Here is a 26215-nt window from a genome sequence, read left to right on the forward strand (position 1 = left end):
TTGCAGCGTGCACCTTGACATTTGACAGTGAGTGCTGGGCTACACTTTATATGTAAGAGGGGAAAATGTCACCTCTTAGCAAAAAAATTTTTTAGCCGTGGGCTTTGTTAGTAGTTTAAATCGCCGATCAGTTTAGACAAATAAAGGAGTATCTTATACTTCATGAATGAAAGTCCCCTTTATTTGTTTCAATAGTCAATCCTAGCGTTTCTGAAAAGCTAGGATTAAGTTTCACTTTAAGGAGCTGTTCGCAAGCAGTCTGGATTGGTTCGCAGAAAGACTTTCCCTGCATCTCCAGACTCTAACTTTCGTCAATGCTCTCACTGAGAGGCTGACAAGACTACTTAAAACTCCAGTCCCATATCGAAGGGCAGATACCCCTCCTAAGGAACTACTCCAAAATCTTCTGCCACTTCTCTGCCATCCTCCTGTGACAAAAGGCAAAGAATGACTGGGGGATGGGGGAAGTGGGAGAGGTATTTAAGCCTTTGGCTGGGGTGTCTTTGCCTCCTCCTGGTGACCAGGTTCAGTATTTCCCAACAGTAAGGAATGATTCCGTGGACTCTCCTTATATTAAGAAGGAAAAGAAAGATATTTTACCTCAAAATGTCCTATTGTAAAGGACTTTAAGCAGCAAATCAGTATCCCGGGACCGGCAAGGGAGTGAGCTTCATGCACACTCATATTTTTTCCCTAATCAGTTTAAGGAAGTTAACTATAAAATCTCATGAGAGTTAAGTGAAATCTCATCAGATCACAATAAAAGAGTTCATGACCTCAGCACTGTTGATGCTGATTGGCTGCAGTTCATTTCTTAATTTTTTTTACCAGCAGCTAAACAGCAGCTGAAGTATAACTATATTATACAGCACTTACTCTGGTGAGCTGAGGAAATTGTGAGGTAAAATATCTTCCTTTTTTACATAGAGATGCTCAGGTGATATTTTCCTGTCAGCTTTTTACAGTTATACTCAGGGCCGCCATCAGGGGGTGACAAGGGTGACTCCTGTCAGGGGCTCAATGGGCCAGGGGGGCCCCATGAGGCAAGAACAACTTATTATATTATATGTATTATTTTTTTTAAATTTGGCAGCCACTAGTGGGAACTACAGCAGAGTGCTAATTGAGCATGGGAATGGGAAATGTTATTACAAAGAGTAAAGTATTAGCATTTGAGAGAATTTCTGAGTGTGCACTAAACTACGATGCACAGTGTGAGACAGACTTGACACTTTGTTTGTACAGTGTTTGCCTGAGTCAGACAGCATTGCAGAGGATGTAGGACTTAGTAAATGTTTTTTATTTCTTTGTGCAATTTTGGATTGTAACTTCAGTGTGGTAGAAGTTGTATGGTGGGGCCAGAGGTCCATAAAAACAAATTTTTTTTAGCAGCAGTGTATTTATGATTATTTGACAATGCTGTAGAAATTCTATATTTAAAGACATGCAGAAATGTTTCCTCCTCAATACACAAATGGTAGGCGCCCTTTTGGCAGATATGCATTTTTTTTATATATATATATATATATATTACATTCTAGTTTACTGCCCCTTTATGCAATGACTTTCCAGATGCAAGGAGGCATTTTATCTAAGATTTTTACATCTGCATAAAATGTTATACTCTCAGACTAAGATTGCTCAGTGTTTGAAATGAGACAGGTTAACTTAAAACTGTTCAGTTTACACTACAGCTGACTTAATTTTGAAATACATACAAACAAGCCTAAATCCTGCATTTAACCAGATCTATCAGCTTATGGTTCCACCAAGACCATATAGAGTATAGCATTTTCAAAATCCATACAGCTGACAGATGGGAACATTTGTACACTATATTTGAAGTGGTGCTCTTGGTTGGGGAAAAAACAAACAAACATATGTCAACTTTTTAAAAGTACTTTTCTTCATCTAGCCATCTACCCAGATCATTAATGTACAATTTTGAATTCACAGAATTATTTTTTTTGCACATTTACAAATATGATTCTTTAAAAAGTGATCTCTTAATTTCTGCATTTTTTTATCATGCATGTCACACACTGTTGATTTAGGGGATGCAATGTGCAGAAATGTTACTTCCTGTGAGTGTTTCTGGGGGTGTCTGTGTTTATGTCTTTGTGCTTTTGCTTGTGTTTCTATGAGTGTGTATTTTTTTTCTGTGGGTCTCTCTGTGAGGGTGGGTGTGTAGGTCTTTGTGCATTTTCTGTGAATGTCTGTGAGGGTGTGTGCATATGTCTTTGTGCTTTTTCTATTGGTGTCTCTTTGAGGGTGTGTGTATGTATGTCTTTGTGTATTTTTTCTGGATGCCTATGTGAGGGTAGGTGTGTATGTCTCTGTGTTTTTTGTGGATGTCTCTGTGAGGGTGGGTGTGTGTATGTATGTTTGTGTTTTCTGTGGATGTCTCTGTGAGGGTGTGTGTGTATATGTATGTTTGTGTTTTCTGTGGATGTCTCTGTGAGGGTGTGTGCGTTCTGTGGGTGTCTCTGTGAGGGTGTGTGTATGTCTTTGTGCATTTTCTGCGGATGTCTCAGTGAGGGTGTGTATGCATCTCTTTCTGTGTTTTATGTGGTTGTCTCTCTGTGTGTGTATGTTTTGTGTGTTTTCTGTGTGTGTGTGTATGTCTTTGTGTGTTTTCTGAGGCCGTCTCTGTTGGTGTTTCCTTGGGTGTATGTGCAAGTTTGTGTTTGAGTTTGTGTGTGTGTGTGTCCATTGTCTGTTCCTTTTTAGGACATTTTGACCTTACTACTGATTATTCACATCTTTCTACATACTTTGAGACTAATGAGACCTTTCTGGAAGTCATTAATCCAACATTTAACATTTAAATTATTGTTTAGGCAGTTCAGGGCCCTTCCTTTCAGCCACTGCATGATGTTGTCATCATTTACTTGGCATCTTCCTTGACAAAAAGATCATCAGAACTCCATATTTTGTTTTGTAAATCTCCTTATTTGACAAAACTGTAGTCTACCTCATTACTTGTCAGGTCAATGTAAGCAAGTGCTGAGTGTCTGTGTCTGAGTGTGTTTGTGTGTTTCTTTGCGTGTCTGCTAGAGTGTCTATATGTGAATCCTTATGTGTGAGTGTGTGTGTTTCAGTGTATGAGTGTGTCTGTGTGTTTTTGTGTTTGTGTGTTACTACCTACTTTACAACATTTCCAAGTTTGACTACACTTAAAGGGACATTGAACCCAAATTTTTTATTTTGTGATTCAGATAGAGCATGAAATTTTAAGCAACTTTGTAATTTACTCCTATTATCAAATGTTCCTTATTCTCTTGTAATCTTTATTTGACATGCAAGAATGTAAGTTTAGATGCCAGTCCATTTTTGGTGAACAACCTAGGTTGTCCTTGCTGATTGGTGGATAAATTCATCCACCAATCAAAAACTGCTGTCCAGAGTACTGAATCAAGAAAAAAGCTTAGATGCCTTCTTTTTTATATAAAGATAGCAAGAGAACGAAGAAACATTGATAAAAGGAGTAAATCAGAAAGTTGCTTAAAATTGCATGCTCTATCTGAATCACAAAAGAAACATTTTGGGTTCAGTGTCCCTTTAAGAATAAAGTGCATATACATTTTAGTCACTTGGTCAAAAATTGCACATGTCAAGGGGGGGGGGGCCTGATCAATGGTTAAGTCAGGGGCCCCAAAAGTTCTAGTGGCGGCCCTGGTTATACTGGATCACTTTCAAGTGATTTAGCATATGAGTATTATGTCCCTTTAAGTAAGTGATTTAACTGGCTTTGTATAATCCTTACACAAACACACCTTCAATATTAAAAATAATGTGAATTTCAAATTTGACCTCTAAAGCACATCCATTACCGTGCATACAAAACCAAATATGATTATTCCTGATTTCTTATTTTAGCAGCAATAGGTTCACTTCACAATAAGAAATAGATCACGGGGGCATGGCTACGCAGTGTCCAATGTAGGTGGCATTTTATGAAGCTCCCTCAGAAGGATCCAAAAAACTCTATTTATTCATTATAAAGATCGACTTCATCCTATAATATTTAACACTATTATAGCAAGGCTGATCCAGCACGATCTACTCATCTCATTTGGACTCTGGGAACTGACTCAGCTTGATACATCCATAGGCGGAGGCCTACACCTGAACCTCTAACACCCCCCCCCCCCCCCGATCAGCCGGGTTAGAACAACGCTAATACTACTGAGGATCTGAGACCACATCGGATACAGACACTACCTAGATCATGGAGGAGGGTTGCCTATCAGCACTACAAACACTGCTCACTAAGCTGGACACGCAGATGCAAAACAAATTCTTTGATCTCAGGTTCACCATTAGAGACTCACTGGGGAAAGGACTTAGTGACATCCTCAAGATGGCGGACAGCAGAGCTCACTCTGTACAGGGCACGGAGCTACACGCAGATACAAAAACCATCTGCCCTAAGGCAGACAATAACCAGCACTGTGCTGCACAGTTTCGTCAGGCAGAATATGAGCAGAACTTCTCCCCACCAAAGAGTAACACTGGTAACTCACACATCAGGACTCATCTTACCCCCGTGGCGCAGAAGGGGAGACCCCAAATAGTACCCCTACTAGATGGAAATCAGGATGGTGCGGCCCGGCCATCCTACAAGCAAAGCCTGGGGTGTTGGGAGTCGGACCCTCACAATGCGAGGAAGACGGGGAGTATCCCGGCATCGCTTAGTCACTTCGGAGAGGCAAGTTACTATTAGATATGAAATGCCCGACAGCCTATACTTACCTCCCTGCAATAACCCTAGACAGTCGCATACACTTACCCGTTGGTGGTTCATATACATTCTGATCCAGTTTCTGTCACATCGCTGCTCTCTACAATTCGTGGATCAGCTTACTGCAATAGGAATTGTCTGAGCGGGCTACTGCTAAGATCACATAAACTAATTGCCCTTTTATTGAACTATAGTTTAATTACCCCTTATACAATGAGAGACTATTTCAACATTAGCTGACTTCAGCTACACAGACTCTCTATTTTTCTCCCTGCATTCTCTGATGTTATATTGAGTTTTGTTCTCACTATTTTGGCATGTTATTTGTGTCCGGATGATTGAATTGTTACATATTATAATTACACTTGTCCCTTACTGTTCCCCTTATGTATCTTGCGGCTGTGCATTTTACTACAATTTCCATGATTTTTAGGGACTAAAACATTTAGCTAGCTACACGCGCCTCTCGGTAGAGTACTGAGCACACAATCACCCCTTGCTATATGTCTGCACTATACTGACATGACCTTTTTTCTTTGTCAAACAACAAGTATACACTAAGATATGCACTAATTCCATAATCATATGACCCATAAGTGGTCAGCTCAGTAGTCACGCCAATGAGCTATGATTATTATAAAATGGAGGATCCAGAAGCTCATGTCACCCACCATTTTAATCACTAACTTCAATATACCTTGTAAAAGCTTTGTTCATATTTCTCTATGACTAAAGTTGTAACATTTATGACTTGACAGTTACCATCTGCTGTATTGATTGAAAATCCTCAATAAAAAAATAAAAAAAAACAGATCACAAAGCATATCCCCTATCTGTTATGTTATTTTAGCTGTGCATAGTTTTACATGTCTCTAAAAAGAATGGATACAAAAGTAATGAAAGATAATTTAAAAAGAAAATGTATAGATCCAGACTTGGGTTTATATGCTGGACTCTGGAAATTAAGTTCAAACATACCAGTAGACTACACAAAATCTTAGTAATCTTTTTAAAGCCTTTTAACATTTTATCCTAATGTCATTTGGTGCATTTTAGAATGAGCTGAAAAGTGTTTATAAACAAGCATTATATATAAATTTTATATCTACACATTTTACCTGTAAATGTTTTTATGCTTAAACTATTTTAAGCAGAATTTATGTGCTAAATACATTTAGAACCCCTTTTTCAAAACAAAGGTTAATCTCTAGTATAAAAAAAGGTTCTCTAAAGGTTTCTAATAACCATAGCAATCTATATTTATAATAATTTGGACAATTATAGTCATGATAATTTGTATATATATATATATATATATATATACATATATATATATATATTTACACTTACCGGCCACTTTATTAGGTACACCTTGCTAGTACCGGGTTGGACCCCCTTTTGCTTCAGAACTGCCTTAATTCTTCATGGCATAGATTCAACAGGGTGTTGGAAACATTCCTCACACATTTTGGTCCATATTGACATGATAGCATCACGCAGTTGCTGCAGATTTGTCAGCTGCACGTCCATGATGCAAATCTCCCACCACATCCCAAAGGTGCTCTATTGGATCTGGTGACTGTGGAGGTCATTGGAGTACAGTGACCTCATTGTTATGTTCAAGAAACCAGTTTGAGATGATTTGAGCTTTGTGACATGGTGCATTATCCTGCTGGAAGAAGCCATCAGAAAATGAGTAAATTGTAGATATAAAGGGATGGACATGGTCCGCAAGGGGCCCAAAGTGTGCCAAGAAAATATCCCCCACACCGTTAGACCACGACCACCAGTCTGAACCGTTGAAACAAGGCAGGATAGATCCATGCGTTCATCCCAAATTCTGACCCTACCATCTGAATGTCGCATCTGAAATCAAAATTTATCAGACCAGGCAACGTTTTTCCAATCTTCTATTGTCCAATTTTGATGAGTCTGTACGAATTGTAGCCTCAGTTTTCTGTTCTTAGCTGACAGGAGTGGCACCTGGTGTGGTCTTCTGCTGCTGTAGCTCATCTGCTTCAAGGTTCGACGTGTTGTGCATTCAGAGATGGTATTCTGCATACCTTGGTTGTACCGAGTCATCTCAAACCAGTTTGCCCATTCTCCTCTGACATCAACAAGGCATTTTCGTCCCCACAACTGCCGCTCACTGGATATTTTCTCTTTTTCAGACCATTTTCTGTAAACCCTAGAGATGGTTGTGCGTGAAAATCCCAGTAGATCAGCAGTTTTTTACATACTCAGACCAGCCCATCTGACACCAACAACCATGCCATGTTCAATGTCACTTAAATCCCTGTTCTTCCCCATTCTGATGCTCGGTTTCAACTTCAGCAAGTCGTCTTCACCATGTCTAGATGCCTAAATGCATTGAGTTGCTGCCATGTGATTGCCTGATTAGCAATTTGTGTTACCAAGCAATTGAACAGGTGTACCTAATAAAGTGGCCGGTGAGTGAGTATATATATATATATACAGGGAGTGCAGAATTATTAGGCAAATGAGTATTTTGACCACATCATAATCTTTATGCATGTTGTCTTACTCCAAGCTGTATAGGCTCGAAAGCCTACTACCAATTAAGCATATTAGGTGATGTGCATCTCTGTAATGAGAAGGGGTGTGGTCTAATGACATCAACACCCTATATCAGGTGTGCATAATTATTAGGCAACTTCCTTTCCTTTGGCAAAATGGGTCAAAAGAAGGACTTGACAGGCTCAGAAAAGTAAAAAATAGTGAGATATCTTGCAGAGGGATGCAGCACTCTTAAAATTGCAAAGCTTCTGAAGCGTGATCATCGAACAATCAAGCGTTTCATTCAAAATAGTCAACAGGGTCGCAAGAAGCGTGTGGAAAAACCAAGGCGCAAAATAACTGCCCATGAACTGAGAAAAGTCAAGCGTGCAGCTGCCAAGATGCCACTTGCCACCAGTTTGGCCATATTTCAGAGCTGCAACATCACTGGAGTGCCCAAAAGCACAAGGTGTGCAATACTCAGAGACATGGCCAAGGTAAGAAAGGCTGAAAGACGACCACCACTGAACAAGACACACAAGCTGAAACGTCAAGACTGGGCCAAGAAATATCTCAAGACTGATTTTTCTAAGGTTTTATGGACTGATGAAATGAGAGTGAGTCTTGATGGGCCAGATGGATGGGCCTGTGGCTGGATTGGTAAAGGGCAGAGAGCTCCAGTCCGACTCAGACGCCAGCAAGGTGGAGGTGGAGTACTGGTTTGGGCTGGTATCATCAAAGATGAGCTTGTGGGGCCTTTTCGGGTTGAGGATGGAGTCAAGCTCAACTCCCAGTCCTACTGCCAGTTTCTGGAAGACACCTTCTTCAAGCAGTGGTACAGGAAGAAGTCTGCATCCTTCAAGAAAAACATGATTTTCATGCAGGACAATGCTCCATCACACGCATCCAAGTACTCCACAGCGTGGCTGGCAAGAAAGGGTATGAAAGAAGAAAATCTAATGACATGGCCTCCTTGTTCACCTGATCTGAACCCCATTGAGAACCTGTGGTCCATCATCAAATGTGAGATTTACAAGGAGGGAAAACAGTACACCTCTCTGAACAGTGTCTGGGAGGCTGTGGTTGCTGCTGCACGCAATGTTGATGGTGAACAGATCAAAACACTGACAGAATCCATGGATGGCAGGCTTTTGAGTGTCCTTGCAAAGAAAGGTGGCTATATTGGTCACTGATTTGTTTTTGTTTTGTTTTTGAATGTCAGAAATGCATATTTGTGAATGTTAAGATATTATATTGGTTTCACTGGTAAAAATAAATAATTGAAATGGGTATATATTTGTTTTTTGTTAAGTTGCCTAATAATTATGCACAGTAATAGTCACCTGCACACACAGATATCCCCCTAAAATAGCTATAACTAAAAACAAACTAGAAACTACTTCCAAAACTATTCAGCTTTGATATTAATGAGTTTTTTGGGTTCATTGAGGACATGGTTGTTGTTCAATAATAAAATTAATCCTCAAAAATACCACTTGCCTAATAATTCTGCACTCCCTGTATATATATATATATATATATATATATATATATATATATATATATATATATATATATATATATATATATATATATATACACATACACACAAACACACACACTATTACTGATTATTTTTTTCTTAACATGCTAACTACTATGTAACAGCAGCATCCAGTGGTTATTTATATATCTTTGTGTACAGCAAGAGAAAAAATCAGATTTTTTTCCCTAGGAAAAATACTCACAAGAAACTTATATTCATGAGTCACATCAATGCCACTTTGCAGCGTTGCTCAGTATTTGACTGTTCTCTTCAAATAGCGATGTACTGTGTTAAGAAAAACTTACATAATGCAGCCAGAGCACAGTGCTATTTGAAGAGAACAGCCTGATGTTGAGCAGCATTGCAAAGCAAAAGTGCTAACAGTTCCTACATGCATCCTGTTCTTCCTGCAGACATGCTGCATTTTCTGGAATGACATCTCAGATCGCAGATCATGTTCTACCTTGAAGGCAAGAAGTAAACAGTGAATTGCATCACAATCCATTGTTTTCATTGGTGTGTATGCTGTTGGATGGACCCGAACACACATGCAGTACAGGTCAGGCAGACAGACTACAGCAACAGCAGGGGTAAACCTTCAGTCACAGCAATTGCATAATCGATAGTTATTTAGGGCCAGATTACGAGTGGAGCGCAAATGTTTGCGGCCGTGAGATAAGGGGTTTATCGCGGGGGGTTGCGCTCATCAGGCTTACCTCTGGTATTACAACTTGAAAGCAAACGTAATTGCTTTAGCGCAATCACGATTTACAATAGAATTACAGTGCTCTGTTTAACTGTTTCGTGAAACATAAAAGTTGCACAAAACACATCAAGAATACATTACAAAGTATAGTTACACTCATAATAAGAGCTAATAAAAAATATAAAAAAAAAATTGCACACAAAAGTTATAAAGCTCAAAGATATGAGGTCTCAGGTGAAAAAAAAGGCAGTTGAAGGGCTTTAACTTTAAGATACATACATATACATGTCTAAATATGTATATATATATATATATATATATATATATATATATATATATATATATATATATGTGTGTGTGTCTGTGTCTATATATGTGTACATATGTATTTATATGTGTATATATATGTACTGACAGACATATATCTATACTATAAATCTCGTTTGTAACACGTTAGTCGCCATCCCCAGTTGCACACGCATCCTCAAAAGGAATGTTGGCTGCGCAAGGCAGCCAAAAGAATCCACCTGGATGCAGAGAAGTTGCATCCAGGTGGATTCCGAAAATGGCAGGGTGGTGAAAGAATCAACCTGGATGCAGCTTAGGCAAACCAGAAGCCTTTAAAAAAAACACGAAACCGCCCCGCACGAAATAACAAAAAAACACGTAACCGCCCGCAAGAAATAACAAAAAAAACTAACCGCCCGCACAAAGTATAACAAAAAAATCTAACCTCCCACACAAAGTATTAACAAACACCTAAACCACAAACCGCCACATCGCTAAATAATAAAGTAATTATCCGTAATACGCAAATAACATAATTAAAATATTAACCCCTAAACCACCAACCCCCCACATAGCAATAAACCTAATTAACCTATTAACCCCTGAACCGTCAAACCGCCACATCGCAAATAACTAATTTAATTACTAAGCCCCCTAATCTAATACCCCCTAAATTAACCCCAATACTAAATTACAATAAAAATATTAAAACCTAACATTAAATTACAAAAGAAATAATCTAAAATTACAAAAGATAATAAACTCTAAAATTACAGAAAAAAATAAACAAATTATCAATAATAAAAAAAATTAAACCTAATCCCTATGAAAATTAGAAAGCTACACTACCAATAGCCCTTAAAAGGGCGTTTTGTAGGGCATTGCCCTAAGTTAAACAGCTCTTTTCCTTTAAAAAATACTAAGTCCCCCCTAACGATAAAAAACCCCACCCACCAAACCCCCCTAAGGGGGCATTTGTATGTGCATTGCCCTTAAAAGCCCATTAAATTCCTAAACTTAAAAAATGAAAATAGAAAATGATGGAGCGCCTGGAAGAAGATCTTCTCCGCCGGACTTCAGAAACGGTGAGTACCTATATGGGGCTTAGTTTTATTTTTTGGGTGCCTTTTTTTTTTAGGTTAGGGTTTTTTGGGCGCCTTTTTTTTTTTTAGGTTAGGGTTTTTTGGGCTGGAAAAGAGCTGATTGTCCTTTTAATGGCAGTAAAAGAGCTGAATGCCCTTTTAAGGGCAATGCCCATACAAATGCTCCTTTAGGGGCAATGGGTAGTTTAGTTGTTTTTTTTAGTTTTAGGTTTTTTTATTTTGGGGGGTTTGGTGTGTGGGGGGTTTTACTGTTAGGGGTAATTGGTATTTTGTTTAGGTAAAAGAGCTGTTTAATTTAGGGCAATGCCTGACAAAAGCCCATTTAAGGGCTATTGGTAGTTAAGTATTAGTTTAAGCGTTGTTTTTATTTGGGGGGGATTTTTTATAGGGGTATTAGTTTAGGTTTACATTTTATATTTTGGATTGCTTTGTTTATTTTTTTCTGTAATTTTACATTTTTTAATTTTGTGTAATTTTAGCTTTGGGGTTTGTAATTGTTTTTGTTTAAATAGACTGCCCTCAGGGCAGGCTTATCGCCTAGTACACATATAAACACATAAATACATATGTACACATATAAACACATAAATACATATGTACACATATAAACACATAAATACATATGTACACATATACAGAAGTGCATTGGAGCCCTTTGCAGTTAAGTAGGTAAAAACATATAAAAGAATATTTATGCAATATTCATTTTTAATAAAGGTTTTAACTATGTATTTACTGTAAATATTTGACATACCAATGTTCTGCACATAGCAGAATATGTTCTTTGTATTTCTAAAAAGATATTCCAATATATAGCATATATAATCATCTATATATAGAGGTATAGATATATATTGTACCCAAAAACAAAACAGATATATTTAGAAATATGTATTTATGAATAAATAAAAATTTTCCGTTATTTGAAGAAAATTGCAATGTGAAATATATTTCCATGCTGGGTTAGCGCAAATGAGAATATGCGATAAGGTTTGCGTGAGATTGGGGTGTTTTTCACACTTTTTTTCTCCATTGACTTTTATAGGGGAATACGTGAATGTGCACGCGATATTCTAACTTAGGCTTTTTGCGCTTGTCAGGTAAGCGCGATAGCAAAAACAGTTTACTTTCAACTCATAAAACGAGCATAACCCGAGAAACTCAAAAACTTTACTTCAAGCGCAATTAACGCTCAAACAGAAGCGTTAATTTGTGCTCCACTTATAATGTGGCCCTTTATTGGCTAAACTATCCACTGATGAGAAAAAAAAAAAAAAAAAAAAAGGTAAAGACCTGGCGACTGCCAGCAAAGGCAACAATAGAGGATATGAATGTACTGTATATATATATATATATATATATATATTTTTATGACTACAGACTATTATATTTGCACAGCATATATCAATTACAGATTACATGTTGTATTTTTTTTATTTATTTTTTTAATTGCTGTGTTTACTGTCCCTTTAATTCTCTGGGGCTGTTATAAAAAGTCAATGTAAACAAATTTTATAGTACAGTGTCCCTTTAAAAATCAACAAGTCTAAGCAAGAAGCTGTTCAGTTACTGTTTTAATTTAAATTCATTGGACTAATTGTGCTTAGAGATTACCTTCACCAAACTCATTGACAATCACTGCAATTCTCTTGTTGTGCTGTTCTGTCAAAATGTAGTTCAATAGTGTTGTCTTTCCAGCACCTACAAATTAAGAGATAGGCGAAAAAAAGAAGTATCTATCAAATCGTCAGCTGAAAAATTATCCTAATTAGAAAAGCATATTGTTAGTGTTTTTCTTCATTGTTAGATAATTTGCTTCATACACATGTACCTTGTACTCTTTAATAACATATTATTGAAGATAAAAAGAAAATAGATATCCCTAAAGACATATTCAGCTGAAATCATCAGGAAAAAAAAGTAACTAGTTCACCTAAAGGGATATAAAACAATGCTTCTTTAGTAAAAACAAATATTGTTAAATCAAAGTAAACATTAAGAAAAACTGATTGTGTAAACAACAGCAAACAACTTTCTTGTTTTCTTGCAATATGAGCACTTAGAGATTCTCAGTGTAGCCAATGCCCTTTAGGGTGATAAGAGAGCTGACATGTTGGCAACTTAGGTTGCATTCTGCCTTTTCTGAGCATGGGCAAATCTGACTCCCCATTTATCTACTCTATTCACATAATAGTAAATCAGCTTATGTTACTCTAGAAGTTTTATGCCATCAAGCTAGAAAAACCTTCCTGTAGAGACCCCATTTTCCGTGTAGGGCTGTGACAGGAAGTAATGGACACTGCACAAGGGTAAAAGCCATATAAATAGATTCATAATACATATTGCAATTATTTTTATTAAGTATACGCCACTGAGTAGTGTTTTTTTTACTACAACAATGAAACAGACTGTTTTAAATCCCTTTAATGATAAAAATATAATAATAAGCCTAATTTCTAACTAGTGGACTACAATTTCTTATTGTTCCAAGTCTATAGGAAATAGCCAACCCTGACAATAAATCTAAAAATGGCAACACAAAAACAGAAAGATATCCCAAATTAAAGGGACAGTCAACACCAGAATTTTTGTTGTTTAAAAAGAAAGATAATCCCTTTATTACCCATTCCCTAGTTTTGCATAACAAACACTGTGATAGAAATACACTTTTTACCTCTGTGATTTCTTTGTATCTAAGCCTCTGTAAACTGTCCCCTTAGTTCAGTTCTTTTGACAGACTTGCATTTTAGCCAATCAGTGCTCACTCCAGGATAACTTCACGTGCATGAGCTCAATGTTATCTATATGAAACACATGAACTAATGCCCTCTAGAGGTCAAAATGCATTCAAATTAGATGCAGTCTTCAAGGTCTAAGAAATTTGCATATTAACCTCCTAGGTTTAGCTTTCAACTAAGAATACCAAGAGAACAAAGGAAAATTGGTGATAAAAGTAAATTAGAAAGTTGCTTAAAATTACATTCCCTATTTAAATCATGAAAGTTTTTTTTTTTACTCGACTGTCCCTTTAAAACGACACTGTACTCAAAAAATGGTCTATTATGAATATAAAAGAATAATAAACGAATTAAAAATTAAAAACTTGAAGTTAGCAGGAACAGGCTAATTTTGAAATGCACTCTGTGAGATAGAAAAAAAGAAAAAACATGAGTACAATTTTCCCTAAGGCAGTATATAAGTATAAGGCAATATAAGGAAGACAAAAACAAATTTTTTCATTGTTTATTATGCAAATTATTATTAAATACATTTAATATAAATTATGCAATTAATGTCTGCATTGTATAGCAGAAAATGATACATTAGAAAATATTACACTGCCCTCACCCAGCTACTTCACTGAACAATATACTTTAGTACATTAGTTTTACTGTATCAATTACACTACATTTCTATACAAAAAGCGAAATGTAAAGATGAACCCCCTGTACTCTTAATGAGCCATTCTGATGAAATAACAAAAAGTTTTAATTAAGACTGAAAGGATGTTTCAAGTGCTACATAACATTCTAAATTGTATCCTTAATATGCCTCTTTTTGTTTGAAGATTTCACACAAAGTTAGTGCTGCTATTAGCCAGCTATCTAATAAAATTATTCTTCTTAGGAAAAAAAAAATACATTTTCAATGCAAAGTAAGTTTAAAAAAACTGCTTGTTTAACATTACATCAGCACCACGTGCACATGCATAGGGAGCAGATTAATATGGACTCTTTGTGGGCAGTGGAATGAGCATATTTAGCAACAACCATTCTGGTAGTGCAGATAGTAACACTACCTGTCTGCACATGGTGCCAAATTCAGCATAAAAGTTAATGCAGACTTTTTTTTTTTTTTAAAGCTACTCAGCTATAGCTATATAAAGCAGCATCACAACTGTTACAATCATAGAAAATAGCATACATTTGCTATATTGCCACTAGATGGCAGTGGTCATTTTTACTCCCATAGCTTTATCAGCATTTAAGGAGCCTTACACTACAGGCATTAAAGTGATTGAAAAGTTTAATGATTTAATACCCTGTATCTAAAAATACTCTTAAAATAGGGGCACTTTAAGTTATTAAACTTTACAATGACGCTTCTTTTTTTAATACTTAATACTTTAAACATACCGCCGATCCTCCGCCCGCATCTCAGACTTATTTTGCATATCGATGACAAATTTGGCTTCCTCCAATCGTTGTGTGCTCCACAAGCTGGACGTCAAAGGGGGCACACAACGATTGGAGGAAGCAGGATCGATCTGCTCAATACAAATGGGTAATAAAAGGATTATCATTTTAAACAATAAAAATTCTGGAGTAGACGGTCCCTTTAAACTGCTGAGTACACCTGCAGTACCATGGTTACAACTCCCCATGCTATTGTTTTTGCTCCTGTACCTGAAGCACTCTTTAAAGCTGTTCTCTTTTTTTAACCCATTATAAAAGTCAGATGGTAAAGCTCTGCATCTTTATACTTAGTGCCCCCATCTTGCTTGCATGTATTGTTGCATTCTATGACAGAAGCAGTGCACAGATCAGTGACATTGCTGTTTTCTGACAGCTGTACCTTGCGCTCTAAACTAGCTCCCACAAAAGAAAGCAAAAGGGTTACATGTTTTTCATTTTTCTATACAGTTTTAAAGTTACATAGCAAATATAAAAAAGCCCACAGGAATAAGATAGATAAATGCAGCCACTGCACTCCCACTCTGTATTGTGCAAGCTAAACTGAAACTGAACCAGCTTGTCAAGAAAACAATGTTGCAGATCTGTGAAAAGGGTACACTTATGTCACAGCGTACAAGAATATTTAAATTCCAAGATGGCTGCTCCAGTATGCAGATACAGAATCTCACTGACTAGTACTTTTGAAAAGTTAAAATAATAGACTGCTTTTTTAATTTCTTTTTTTGAGCCAGCAACATGCCAGTAGGTTTAACTGCTTTTAGGATCCTTGGGATCCTGTATACATCCTTGTAACATGGTAAAGCTATTGTGTTAGCCTAGGGGTTAGATCAATGAATACCCATATCCCATAAAAACTTAACAAAGTAGGACTGGCCCACAAAGTTTGTATTTATAAGTTGCACAATGCAAAGCCCCATAAAAAATAAATACATTAAAAGCAAGTGCTCAAATAATGCAAATGATGGAGGTACTTTAATTAATTACCTAGGTAACCCGTGATGATAGTGACTGGAATCTTTGCGTCTGACTGAACAGTCTGGGGAAGACTCGCTATTGGAACCAGCTCTGGGCAGTCTTCCTCCTCCTCCATGGATGTGACCAAGTCCACTTCAAAAGAAAAACATAATAGCTCAAAATTGCATATTATTCCCCCCTCCATGTTTTCTAGAACTGTCTGTCTGAGATAGTAATCCTACCTCAAGTGTTAAAAAAATAATAATAATAATAAAACCGCAGTATTCTCCCCAGAACCGTTTAAATGGGCACACCACCCCCAAATTTTACTGACCCACTGACTAAAAATGTAGTCAATATTAAGCTAAAATGAGCTAATATTAAAATGTTTCAATGTTTATTGGCACAATTTATCATTAAATAAATCTATGTCAAATTATACAATTAATAAGTGTTTTGGATACACAGTATTATACTGCCTCTACCTGGCTACTTCACAATACCACCCAGCTGGCAACGTTTTCTGTGGAGAGCACTGAACTGTAGGCACGTAAAATCTATGTGCCAATGGAGAACTAACATCTTGTTCAGGTAGGAATGTCTATACAAATGCTCAGTCATATTATAAATTGCAATGAAAAGGACCATTCTGATGCAAATATGACATGATCTAATTTGTTGGAGTTGATCCAGGCAATATATTGATGTAGTTTTATCTACAAAAAAAATGGTCTGTAAATGTATCTCCAGTAAAACTTAAAAACATTTAATACAGCTTGTAGTTGTTGTTTTTTTTATTCAAACAATTTTACCACTTTAAAAAGCATCCATATTAGACACAAAAAATAAACTTGGGCCCCATACTGAAACTTGTTGAATTGGACAGACCATCCCTGTTTGTATGGAAAGTCAGATCAGTTAGTGGTGTATTCTGCCAAACCTGGATATATATTTAAAGGGCCACTAAACCCAAAATCTTTCTTTCATGATTCAGATAGAACATAAAAATTTAAACAACATTACAATTTACTTCTATTATTTATTTTGCTTCATTTTTTAGATATCCTTATTTGAAGAAAAAGCAATGCACATGGGTGAGCCAATCACATGAGGCTTCTATGTGCAGCAACCAATCAGCAGCTACTGAGCATATCTAGATATGCTTTTCAGCAATGCATATCAAGAGAATAAAACAAATTAGATAATAGAAGTAAATTAGAAAGATGTTTAAAAATGCATTCTCTTTCTAAATCATGAAAGAAAAAATGTGGGTATCATGGCCCTTTAAATCCTGAGCAAATTCGTGTAGTTTGAATACTTTAACCACACCTGGATCAAAACAGACGTATAAAAAAAAAAGAAGTAGGCTTGCAACTATTTTACACAGAAAAATATTTTCTTCATGACAACTAGACACTCCCAAGTTTGTGGTCTGGTCAATGTTTTGTCTCTAAGTTAGTTAATGTTTTAACAGAGCAGATGTTTGTTTTCAGAGGTCCCGTCAAACTGCATTAACTCTGCATTTGCAAGCTGGTACATCCTCATACAGTGCCAAAGCCACAGTTATGCCACACACACCCTACACATTTCTAGCCCAAGATAATTATTTATTTATTTTAAATCTCAGCTATGCTAAACTCCAAAATGGAGGATGGCCTTCAACATTACGACCCACGGGCCATATAATTGCTTCTTCTGATGTGAACATATGTGATAGATTATTCTAATGTACCTGCTACAGTTGTACTTCATTATCAGACATAATGGTGTTTTAAACATATTATGCGTGCCATTTTATAAGAAAAGTAACAATACTAAGTGACACAACAAAAGTGTCCAACATACCATAATTAAATAAATCATATTGTTGAGAATTAATACAAAAAAGGGGAATTTATTTGTATTATTCGTTTCCATCTGAGGGCTACATACATAGTCTCCATGTGTACAAAAGCTCTACACTGTACTTCTTACCATTATACTGGACTCAAAAGTCTCTGTAAGTCACATACAGTACCAGAGAAAACAGTTGTCCCATTTTATTTTAGAGTGAGGACACTCCCTGGATGACGTGCTCATCTGAGGACTTTTGGGATCTAGATGAAGCAGTTGTCATGCAGTGCTTTTGTTGTCCTGGATTAAAGTGCATAAAACTGTTTTGACCATAAATAAATATCTTTAGATTTTGAGGTCAACAACTAAATTAAAAATAATTTCTTCTTTGGTATTAAAGAGTTAAACATATTTGTATTCCTCATCATGTTGTGATTTCATTGTAGCTTAGACCAGTGTTCCTCAACCATGATCCTCAAGTAACCCCAAAAGGCAAGGTTTTTATTATAGTTGGACCAGTGTCAGCTGATGGGTGAAAGCAGGTTAGTAGCTATGGTGTTACTGATCAGCTGATTACTTCACCTGTGCTCTAGTTCAGCTATAATGAAAACCAGGCCTGTTGGAGGTACTTGAAGACCGCGGTTGAGAAACACTGGCTTTGAAAGCAAGAAAATCAGTTAAAAAGGACAGTAAAGTATAATTCAAAGGACCATTAAATAAAGTAGAATTGCATAACTAACAAATGCATAGCAAATAGATAATGCAATAGCTCTTGCTCTGACTTTCAAATGAGCAGTCGTTTTTTATTACGTTTAACCCCTTAACGACCGAGGACGTGCAGGGTACGTCCTAAAAAAAAAGGCAGTTAACGCCTGAGGACGTACCCTGCACGTCCTCGGTGTGGAAAGCAGCTGGAAGCGATCCTGCTCGCTTCCAGCTGCTTTCCAGTTATTGCACTGATGCCTCGATATGGAGACATCCTGCAATAACCTTTGGTAGCCATCCGATGCAGAGAGAGCCACTCTGTGGCCCTCTCTGCACCGGAGATCGGTGGCTTTCCTCGTTGGTGGGTGGGAGCAGACTAGGGAGGCGGGTGGCGGCCATCGATGGCCCTGGTCATGTGGAGGGGTCATGGACGGGCATGTCCGGGGACGCGCACGGACGCGCGTACGTGCACGGGAGGGCGGGGGGCGTGCACGGGGAGGGAGGGGGTGGGAACCGCTACACTACAGCAAAATCTGTAATAAAAAATGTTGAAAAAAGTAAGTAAGTAAAGTAGTAAGTAAAAAAAAAAAAAAAGATCAGTAAGGTGGTGGGGGTTTGTCTGTGGGGGGGAAGCTACACTACAGAAAAAAAAAAAAAAGCCCTTTTTTTTGCAAACTGGGTACTGGCAGACAGATGCCAGTACCCAAGATGGCCCCCAATAAGGCAGATGGGGAGGGTTAGAGAGCTGTTTTGGGGGGGGATCAGGGAGGTTGGGGGCTAAGGGGGATGCTACACCACAGTATATGTAAAAATGCTAAAAAAAAAATAATTCAAATTTTAAAAAATTTAACTTTTATTTTAGTACTGGCAGACTTTCTGCCAGTACTTAAGATGGCGGGGACAATTGTGGGGGAGGGAAGGGAGCTGTTTGGGAGGGATCAGGGGGTCTGATGTGTCAGGTGGGAGGTTGATCTCTACACTAAAGCTAAAATTAACCCTGCAAGCTCCCTACAAACTACCTAATTAACCCCTTCACTGCTAACCATAATACACGCGTGATGCGCAGCAGCATTTAGCGGCCTTATAATTACCAGAAAGCAACGCCAAAGTCATATATGTCTGCTATTTCTGAACAAAGGGGATCCCAGAGAAGCATTTACAACCATTTGTGCCATAATTGCACAAGCTGTTTGTAAATGATTTCAGTGAGAAACCTAAAAATTGTGAAAAATTTAACGTTTTTTTTTTTATTTGATCGCATTTGGCGGTGAAATGGTGGCATGAAATATACCAAAATGGGCCTAGATCAATAATTGGGGTTGTCTACTACCCTACACTAAAGCTAAAATTACCCCAAAAAGCTCCCTACATGCTCCCTAATTAACCCCTTCACTGCTGGGCATAATACACGTGTGGTGCACAGTGGCATTTAGCGGCCTTCTAATTACCAAAAAGCAACGCCAAAGCCATATATGTCTGCTATTTCTGAACAAAGGGGATCCCAGAGAAGCATTTACAACAATTTATGCCATAATTGCACAAGCTGTTTGTAAATAATTTCAGTGAGAAACCGAAAGTTTGTGAAAAAGTGAACAATTTTTTGTATTTGATCCCATTTGGCGGTGAAATGGTGGCATGAAATATACCAAAATTGGCCTAGATCAATACTTTGGGATGTCTTCTAAAAAAATATATATACATGTCAATGGATATTCAGGGATTCCTGAAAGATATCAGTGTTCTAATGTAACTAGCGCTAATTTTGAAAAAAAAAGTGGTTTGGAAATAGCAAAGTGCTACTTGTATTTATGGCCCTATAACTTGCAAAAAAAGCATAGAACATGTAAACATTGGGTATTTCTGAACTCAGGACAACATTTAGAAACTATTTAGCATGGGTTTTTTTGGTGGTTGTAGATGTGTAACAGATTTTGGGGGTCAACGTTAAAAAAATTGTGTTTTTTTCCATTTTTTCCTCATATTTTATAAAAAAATTTATAGTAAATTATAAGATATGATGAAAATAATGGTATCTTTAGAAAGTCCATTTAATGGCGAGAAAAACGGTATATAATATGTGTGGGTACAGTAAATTAGTACAAGGACAGTCTACTTGATTTTTTTTTATTGTTTAAAAAGATAGATAACTCCTTTACTATCCATTCCCCAGCTTTGCACAACCAACATTATTATATTAATATACTTTATAAGCTCTAAACCTCTAAATATCTGCCTGTTGCTAAGCCCTGCCGGCTGCCTTTATCTCAGTGCATTTTATTAGCTTTTCACAGCCAGAAAGTGCTAGTTCATGTGTGCCACATAGATAAACATTGCCCTCCCCATTTTGGAGTTATGCAGGAACCATCACTAATTGGCTAAAATGCAAGTTTTTAACAAGCATTGATATAAGGAGGAAGTCTGCAGAGGTTTAGATACAAGGTAATCACAGAGGTAAAAATTATATTACTATAACAGTGTTGGTTGTGCAAAGCTGAGGAAAGGGTAACAAAGGGATTATCTATCTTTTTAAACAATAACATTTTTAGGTAGACTGTCCCTTTAACATTTTTTTTTACATTTGCCAGCCCCCTTTATCATGTGATAGCCATCAGCCAATCACAGACTCATATGAGTATACACTGTGAAGTCTTGCACATACTTAGTATGACCTGGTGCCTCATAAAGTGTGCATTTAAATAGACTGCACAATTTGAAAATAGAAGTAAATTAGAATGTTTTTTTTTTTTTTTTAATTATGATGTCCTCTATCTGAATCACAAAAGAAAAATATTAACCTTACTGTCCCTTTAAACATTCACAATATGGGCAGAGTATGCACTTTTAAACTACATGCCAATTTAATTTATTATATAAATTGCTTTGTTGTCTTGATATCCTTTGTTGAAAAGCATACCTAGGTAGACTCAGGGGCAGCAATGCACTGTTGGAAAACAGCTGCTGATTATCGGCTGCACATTGTCTGTCTTGTCATTAGCTTACCAGTTTCCAGTAGTCCATTGCTGCTACATTAACATAGGATGCCAAGAGAATGAAGCAAAATTGATATTAGAAGTAAATTTGAAAGTTGTTTAAAAGTGTGTGCTCTATCTGAACCATGAGATAACAATGTGGGGTTTCAAATTCCTTTAAGCAGGGGTTTTAGACTGAGAGAGCATGTCAATTACTTCCTTCTGTTTATTTCAGAGGTGATAAAAGGTGTGTCCAATGTATTCAAATAAATTGGGAGCAAGCTTCAGTAATCAGATATATAGCCAGCAACTGTGTATTGCTAATTCAGAAAGGCAGTTGACTAATGCTTGAAATGATAAGTGAGAAGAATGACAAAAAGTAAGAGGCGGCCATTTTAGTTAACATTTAGTCTTGGAAGTCAATTTATCAAGCTCCGTACGGAGCTTAATGTCCTGTGTATGGCTCGCCGGAAACAGAAGTTATGAAGCAGCGGTCTAAAGACTGCCTGCTCTGAGGCGGCGGACAGAAATCAACTCGATCGAATACGATCGGGTTGATTTACACCTAGGGTTGCCACTCGTCCCTTAAAATACAGAACACTTATAAGTTGCTGCAGGGTGTGCAGGGAGGAATATGAATAGTGCTGTCCAGAAACACAATACATGTTCCTCCCTGCACACCCTGCAGCATGTGTAACTCATAAGTGTCCAGGAAAACATGATTGAGGTGGCAACCCTATTTACACCCCCTGCTAGCGGCCAATCTATAACAACAATATAACAAGTAATTTGGAACAAATTAAGGGGAAACAAATTTTAAGGACAGTGTCCCTTTAAAAGAAAACTTAGCTTGTTTTTATTAAAGGTGCATGAATTCTCAGCTTGTTTTTTATTAAAGGTACTCAGACATTTTCTCTGCCCCATCTAAAACACAATGTTTTAAAATGTATTAGAGTGCTGTTATTTAGTATTTTTTTTTTTTTTTAAATATAGATGTTCATGTATTAAATATGCTCTAACACATTACAGCATTTTCTGTATGACCCTTTAACCATTTTAATGCAAAAATATTTTAAAATCATGAATTGCTGCACTTTCTTACATATAATAGAAATTTGAGAATTATGTCCCATTAAAGGGACATGAAACCCAAAAACTTTCTTTCATGATTCAGATAGAGAATACAATTTTAAACAACTAATTTACTTATTTGCTGAAAGGTCTATCTAGGAAAGCTCAGGAGCAGCAAAGCTAGCTGCTGATTGGTGGATGCATATATATATATATATATATATATATATATATATATATATATATATATATATATTGTTTGTAATTGGCTCACCCATTTGTTCAGTTAGAAACCAGTAGTGCATTGCTGCTCCTTCAACAAATTATACTATGAGAATGAAACAAATTAGATAATAGAAGTAAATTAGAAAGTTGTTTTAAAGTGTATCCTCTATCTGAATCATGAAAGAAATGTTTTGGGTTTCATGTCCCTTTAAGTGCTAATGATGTCGTGTAGCACAATACTGTGCAAAGGGAATAACTATGTTATATGTTGTAGGTATTGATTGTTAGGTATTATGATTGTTCTGTTTCTTGAAAAAGTTCAGTAAAAAAAAAACATAATTTATGTAAGAACTTACCTGATAAATTCATTTCTTTCATATTGGCAAGAGTCCATGAGCTAGTGACGTATGGGATATACAATCCTACCAGGAGGGGCAAAGTTTCCCAAACCTCAAAATGCCTATAAATACACCCCTCACCACACCCACAATTCAGTTTAACGAATAGCCAAGCAGTGGGGTGATAAAGAAAGGAGTAAAAAGCATCAACAAAGGAATTTGGAAATAATTGTGCTTTATACAAAAAAATCATAACCACCAAAAAAAGGGTGGGCCTCATAGACTCTTGCCAATATGAAAGAAATTAATTTATCAGGTATGTTCTTACATAAATTATGTTTTCTTTCATGTAATTGGCAAGAGTCCATGAGCTAGTGACGTATGGGATATCAAATACCCAAGATGTGGAACTCCACGCAAGAGTCACTAGAGAGGGAGGGATAAAAAATAAACAACAGCCAAATGCTGATAAAATAATCCACAACCCAAATATAAGTTATTCTCATGAAGAAAAGAAAAAATTAAAACAGCAGCAGAAGAATCAAACCGAAACAGCTGCCTGAAGAACTTTTCTACCAAAGACTGCTTCAGAAGAAGCAAATACATCAAAACGGTAGAATTTAGTAAATATATGCAAAGAGGACCAAGTCGCTGTTTTGCAAATCTGATCAACTAAAGCTTCATTCTTAAATGCCCACGAAGTGGAGACTGATCTAGTAGAATGAGCTGTAATTCTCTGAGGCGGGGCTTGACCCAACTCCAAATAAGCTTGATGAATCAAAAGCTTTAACCAAGAGGCCAAAAAAATAGCAGAGGCCTTCTGACCTTTCCTAGGACCAGAAAATATAACAAATAGACTAGAAGTCTTCCTGAAATCTTTAGTAGCTTCAACATAATATTTCAAAGCTCTTACCACATCTAAAGAATGTAAAGATCTTTCCAAAGGATTCTTAGGATTAGGACACAAGGAAGGGACAACAATTTCTCTACTAATGTTGTTAGAATTCACAACCTAAGGTAAAAATTCAAATCAAGTCTGCAAAACCCGCCTTATCCTGATGAAAAATCAGAAAAGGAGATTCACAAGAAAGAGCAGATAGCTCAGAAACTCTTCTGGCAGAAGAGATAGCCAAAAGGAACAACACTTTCCAAGAAAGAAGTTTAATATCCAAAGAATGCATAGGCTCAAAAGGAGGAGCCTGTAACGCCTTCAAAACCAAATTAAGACTCGAAGGAGGAGAAATTGATTTAATGACGGGCTTAATTTGAACTAAAGCCTGTACAAAACAGTGAATATCAGGAAGTTTAGCAATCTTTCTGTGAAATAAAACAGAAAGAGCAGAGATTTGTCCCTTCAAGGAACTTGCAGACAAACCCCTATCCAAACCATCCTGGAGAAACTATAAAATTCTAGGAATTCTAAAAAGAATGCCAAGAGAATTTATGAGAAGAACACCATGAAATATAAATCTTCCAAACTCGATAATAAATCTTCCTAGAGACAGATTTACGAGCTTGTAACATAGTATTAATTACTGAGTCAGAGAAACCTCTATGACTTAATACTAAGCGTTTAATTTCCATACCTTCAAATTTAATGATTTGAGATCCTGATGGAAAAACGGACCTTGAGACAGTAGGTCCGGCCTTAACGGAAGAGGCCAAGGTTGGCAACTGGACATCCGAACAAGATCCGCATACCAAAACCTGTGTGGCCATGCTGGAGCCACCAGCAACACAAACGATTGTTCCATGATGATCTTGGAGATCACTCTCGGAAGAAGAACTAGAGGCGGGAAGATATAAGCAGGTTGATGACACCAAGGAAGTGTCAGCGCATCCACTGCTTCCGCCTGAGAATCCCTGGACCTGGACAGGTATCTGGGAAGTTTCTTGTTTAGATGAGAAGCCATCAGATCTATTTCTGGAAGACCCCACATCTGAACAATCTGAGAAAAAACATCTGGATGGAGAGACCACTCCCCTGGATGTAAAGTCTGATGGCTGAGATAATCCGCCTCCCAATTGTTTACACCTGGGATATGAACCGCAGAAATTATACAAGAGCTGGATTCCACTGAAACAAGTATCCAAGATACTTATTTTATAGCTAGGGGACTGCGAGTCCCATCCTGATGATTGACATATGCCACAGTTGTGATATTGTCTGTCTGAAAACAAATGAACGGTTCTCTCTTCAACAGAGGCCAAAACTGAAGAGCTCTGAGAATTGCACGGAGTTCTAAAATATTGATTGGTAATCTCGCCTCTTGAGATTTCCAAACTCCTTGTGCTGTCAGAGATCCCCAGACAGCTCCCCAACCTGAAAGACTTGCATCTGTTGTGATCACAGTCCAGGTTGGCCGAACAAAAGAGGCCCCTTGAACTAAACGCTGGTGATTTAACCACCACGTCAGAGAGTGTCGAACATTGGGATTTAAGGATATTAATTGCGATATCTTTGTATAATCCCTGCACCATTGATTCAGCATGCAAAGCTGAAGAGGTCTCATGTGAAAATGGGCAAAAGGAATCGCGTCCGATGCTGCAGTCATGAGTCCTAAAACTTCCATGCACATAGCCACTGAAGGGAATGACTGAGACTGAAGGTGCCGACATGCTGCAACCAATTTCAAACGTCTCTTGTCTGTTAGAGACAGAGTCATGGACACTGAATCTATCTGGAAACCTAAAAAGGTGACCCTTGTCTGAGGAATCAAAAAACTTTTTGGTAAATTGATCCTCCAACCATGTTTTCAAAGAAACAACACAAGTTGATTTGTGTGAGATTCTGCAGAACGTAAAGACTGAGCTAGTACCAAGATATCGTCCAAATAAGGAAACCGCAATACCCCGTTCTCTGATTACAGAGAGTAGGGCACCCAGAACCTTTGTAAAGATTATTGGAGCTGTTGCTAGGCCAAATGGAAGAGCAACAAATTGGTAATGCTTGTCTAGAAAAGAGATACTCAGGAACTGATAATGTTCTGGATGAATTGGAATATGAAGGTAAGCATCCT

The 26215-nt window shown here is 37.2% G+C and overlaps 1 protein-coding gene across 1 annotated transcript in view; it reads right to left on the bottom strand.

Moving 5' to 3' along the window:
• LOC128649325 (zinc-regulated GTPase metalloprotein activator 1) overlaps window positions 1-26215 on the bottom strand; it is a 141701-nt gene that overhangs the window by 111610 nt on the left and 3876 nt on the right. Inside the window, exons 2-3 of the mRNA XM_053702534.1 lie at window positions 16085-16207; window positions 12519-12605 (exon numbers count right to left, since the gene is read on the bottom strand). Coding sequence (XP_053558509.1) covers window positions 12519-12605; window positions 16085-16190 — 193 coding nt within the window. The 5' untranslated portion in view covers window positions 16191-16207. The remainder of the gene's footprint in view (window positions 1-12518; window positions 12606-16084; window positions 16208-26215) is intronic.

Source organism: Bombina bombina, chromosome 2, assembly GCF_027579735.1.
Source record: "Bombina bombina isolate aBomBom1 chromosome 2, aBomBom1.pri, whole genome shotgun sequence".
Classification (NCBI taxonomy): domain Eukaryota; kingdom Metazoa; phylum Chordata; class Amphibia; order Anura; family Bombinatoridae; genus Bombina; species Bombina bombina.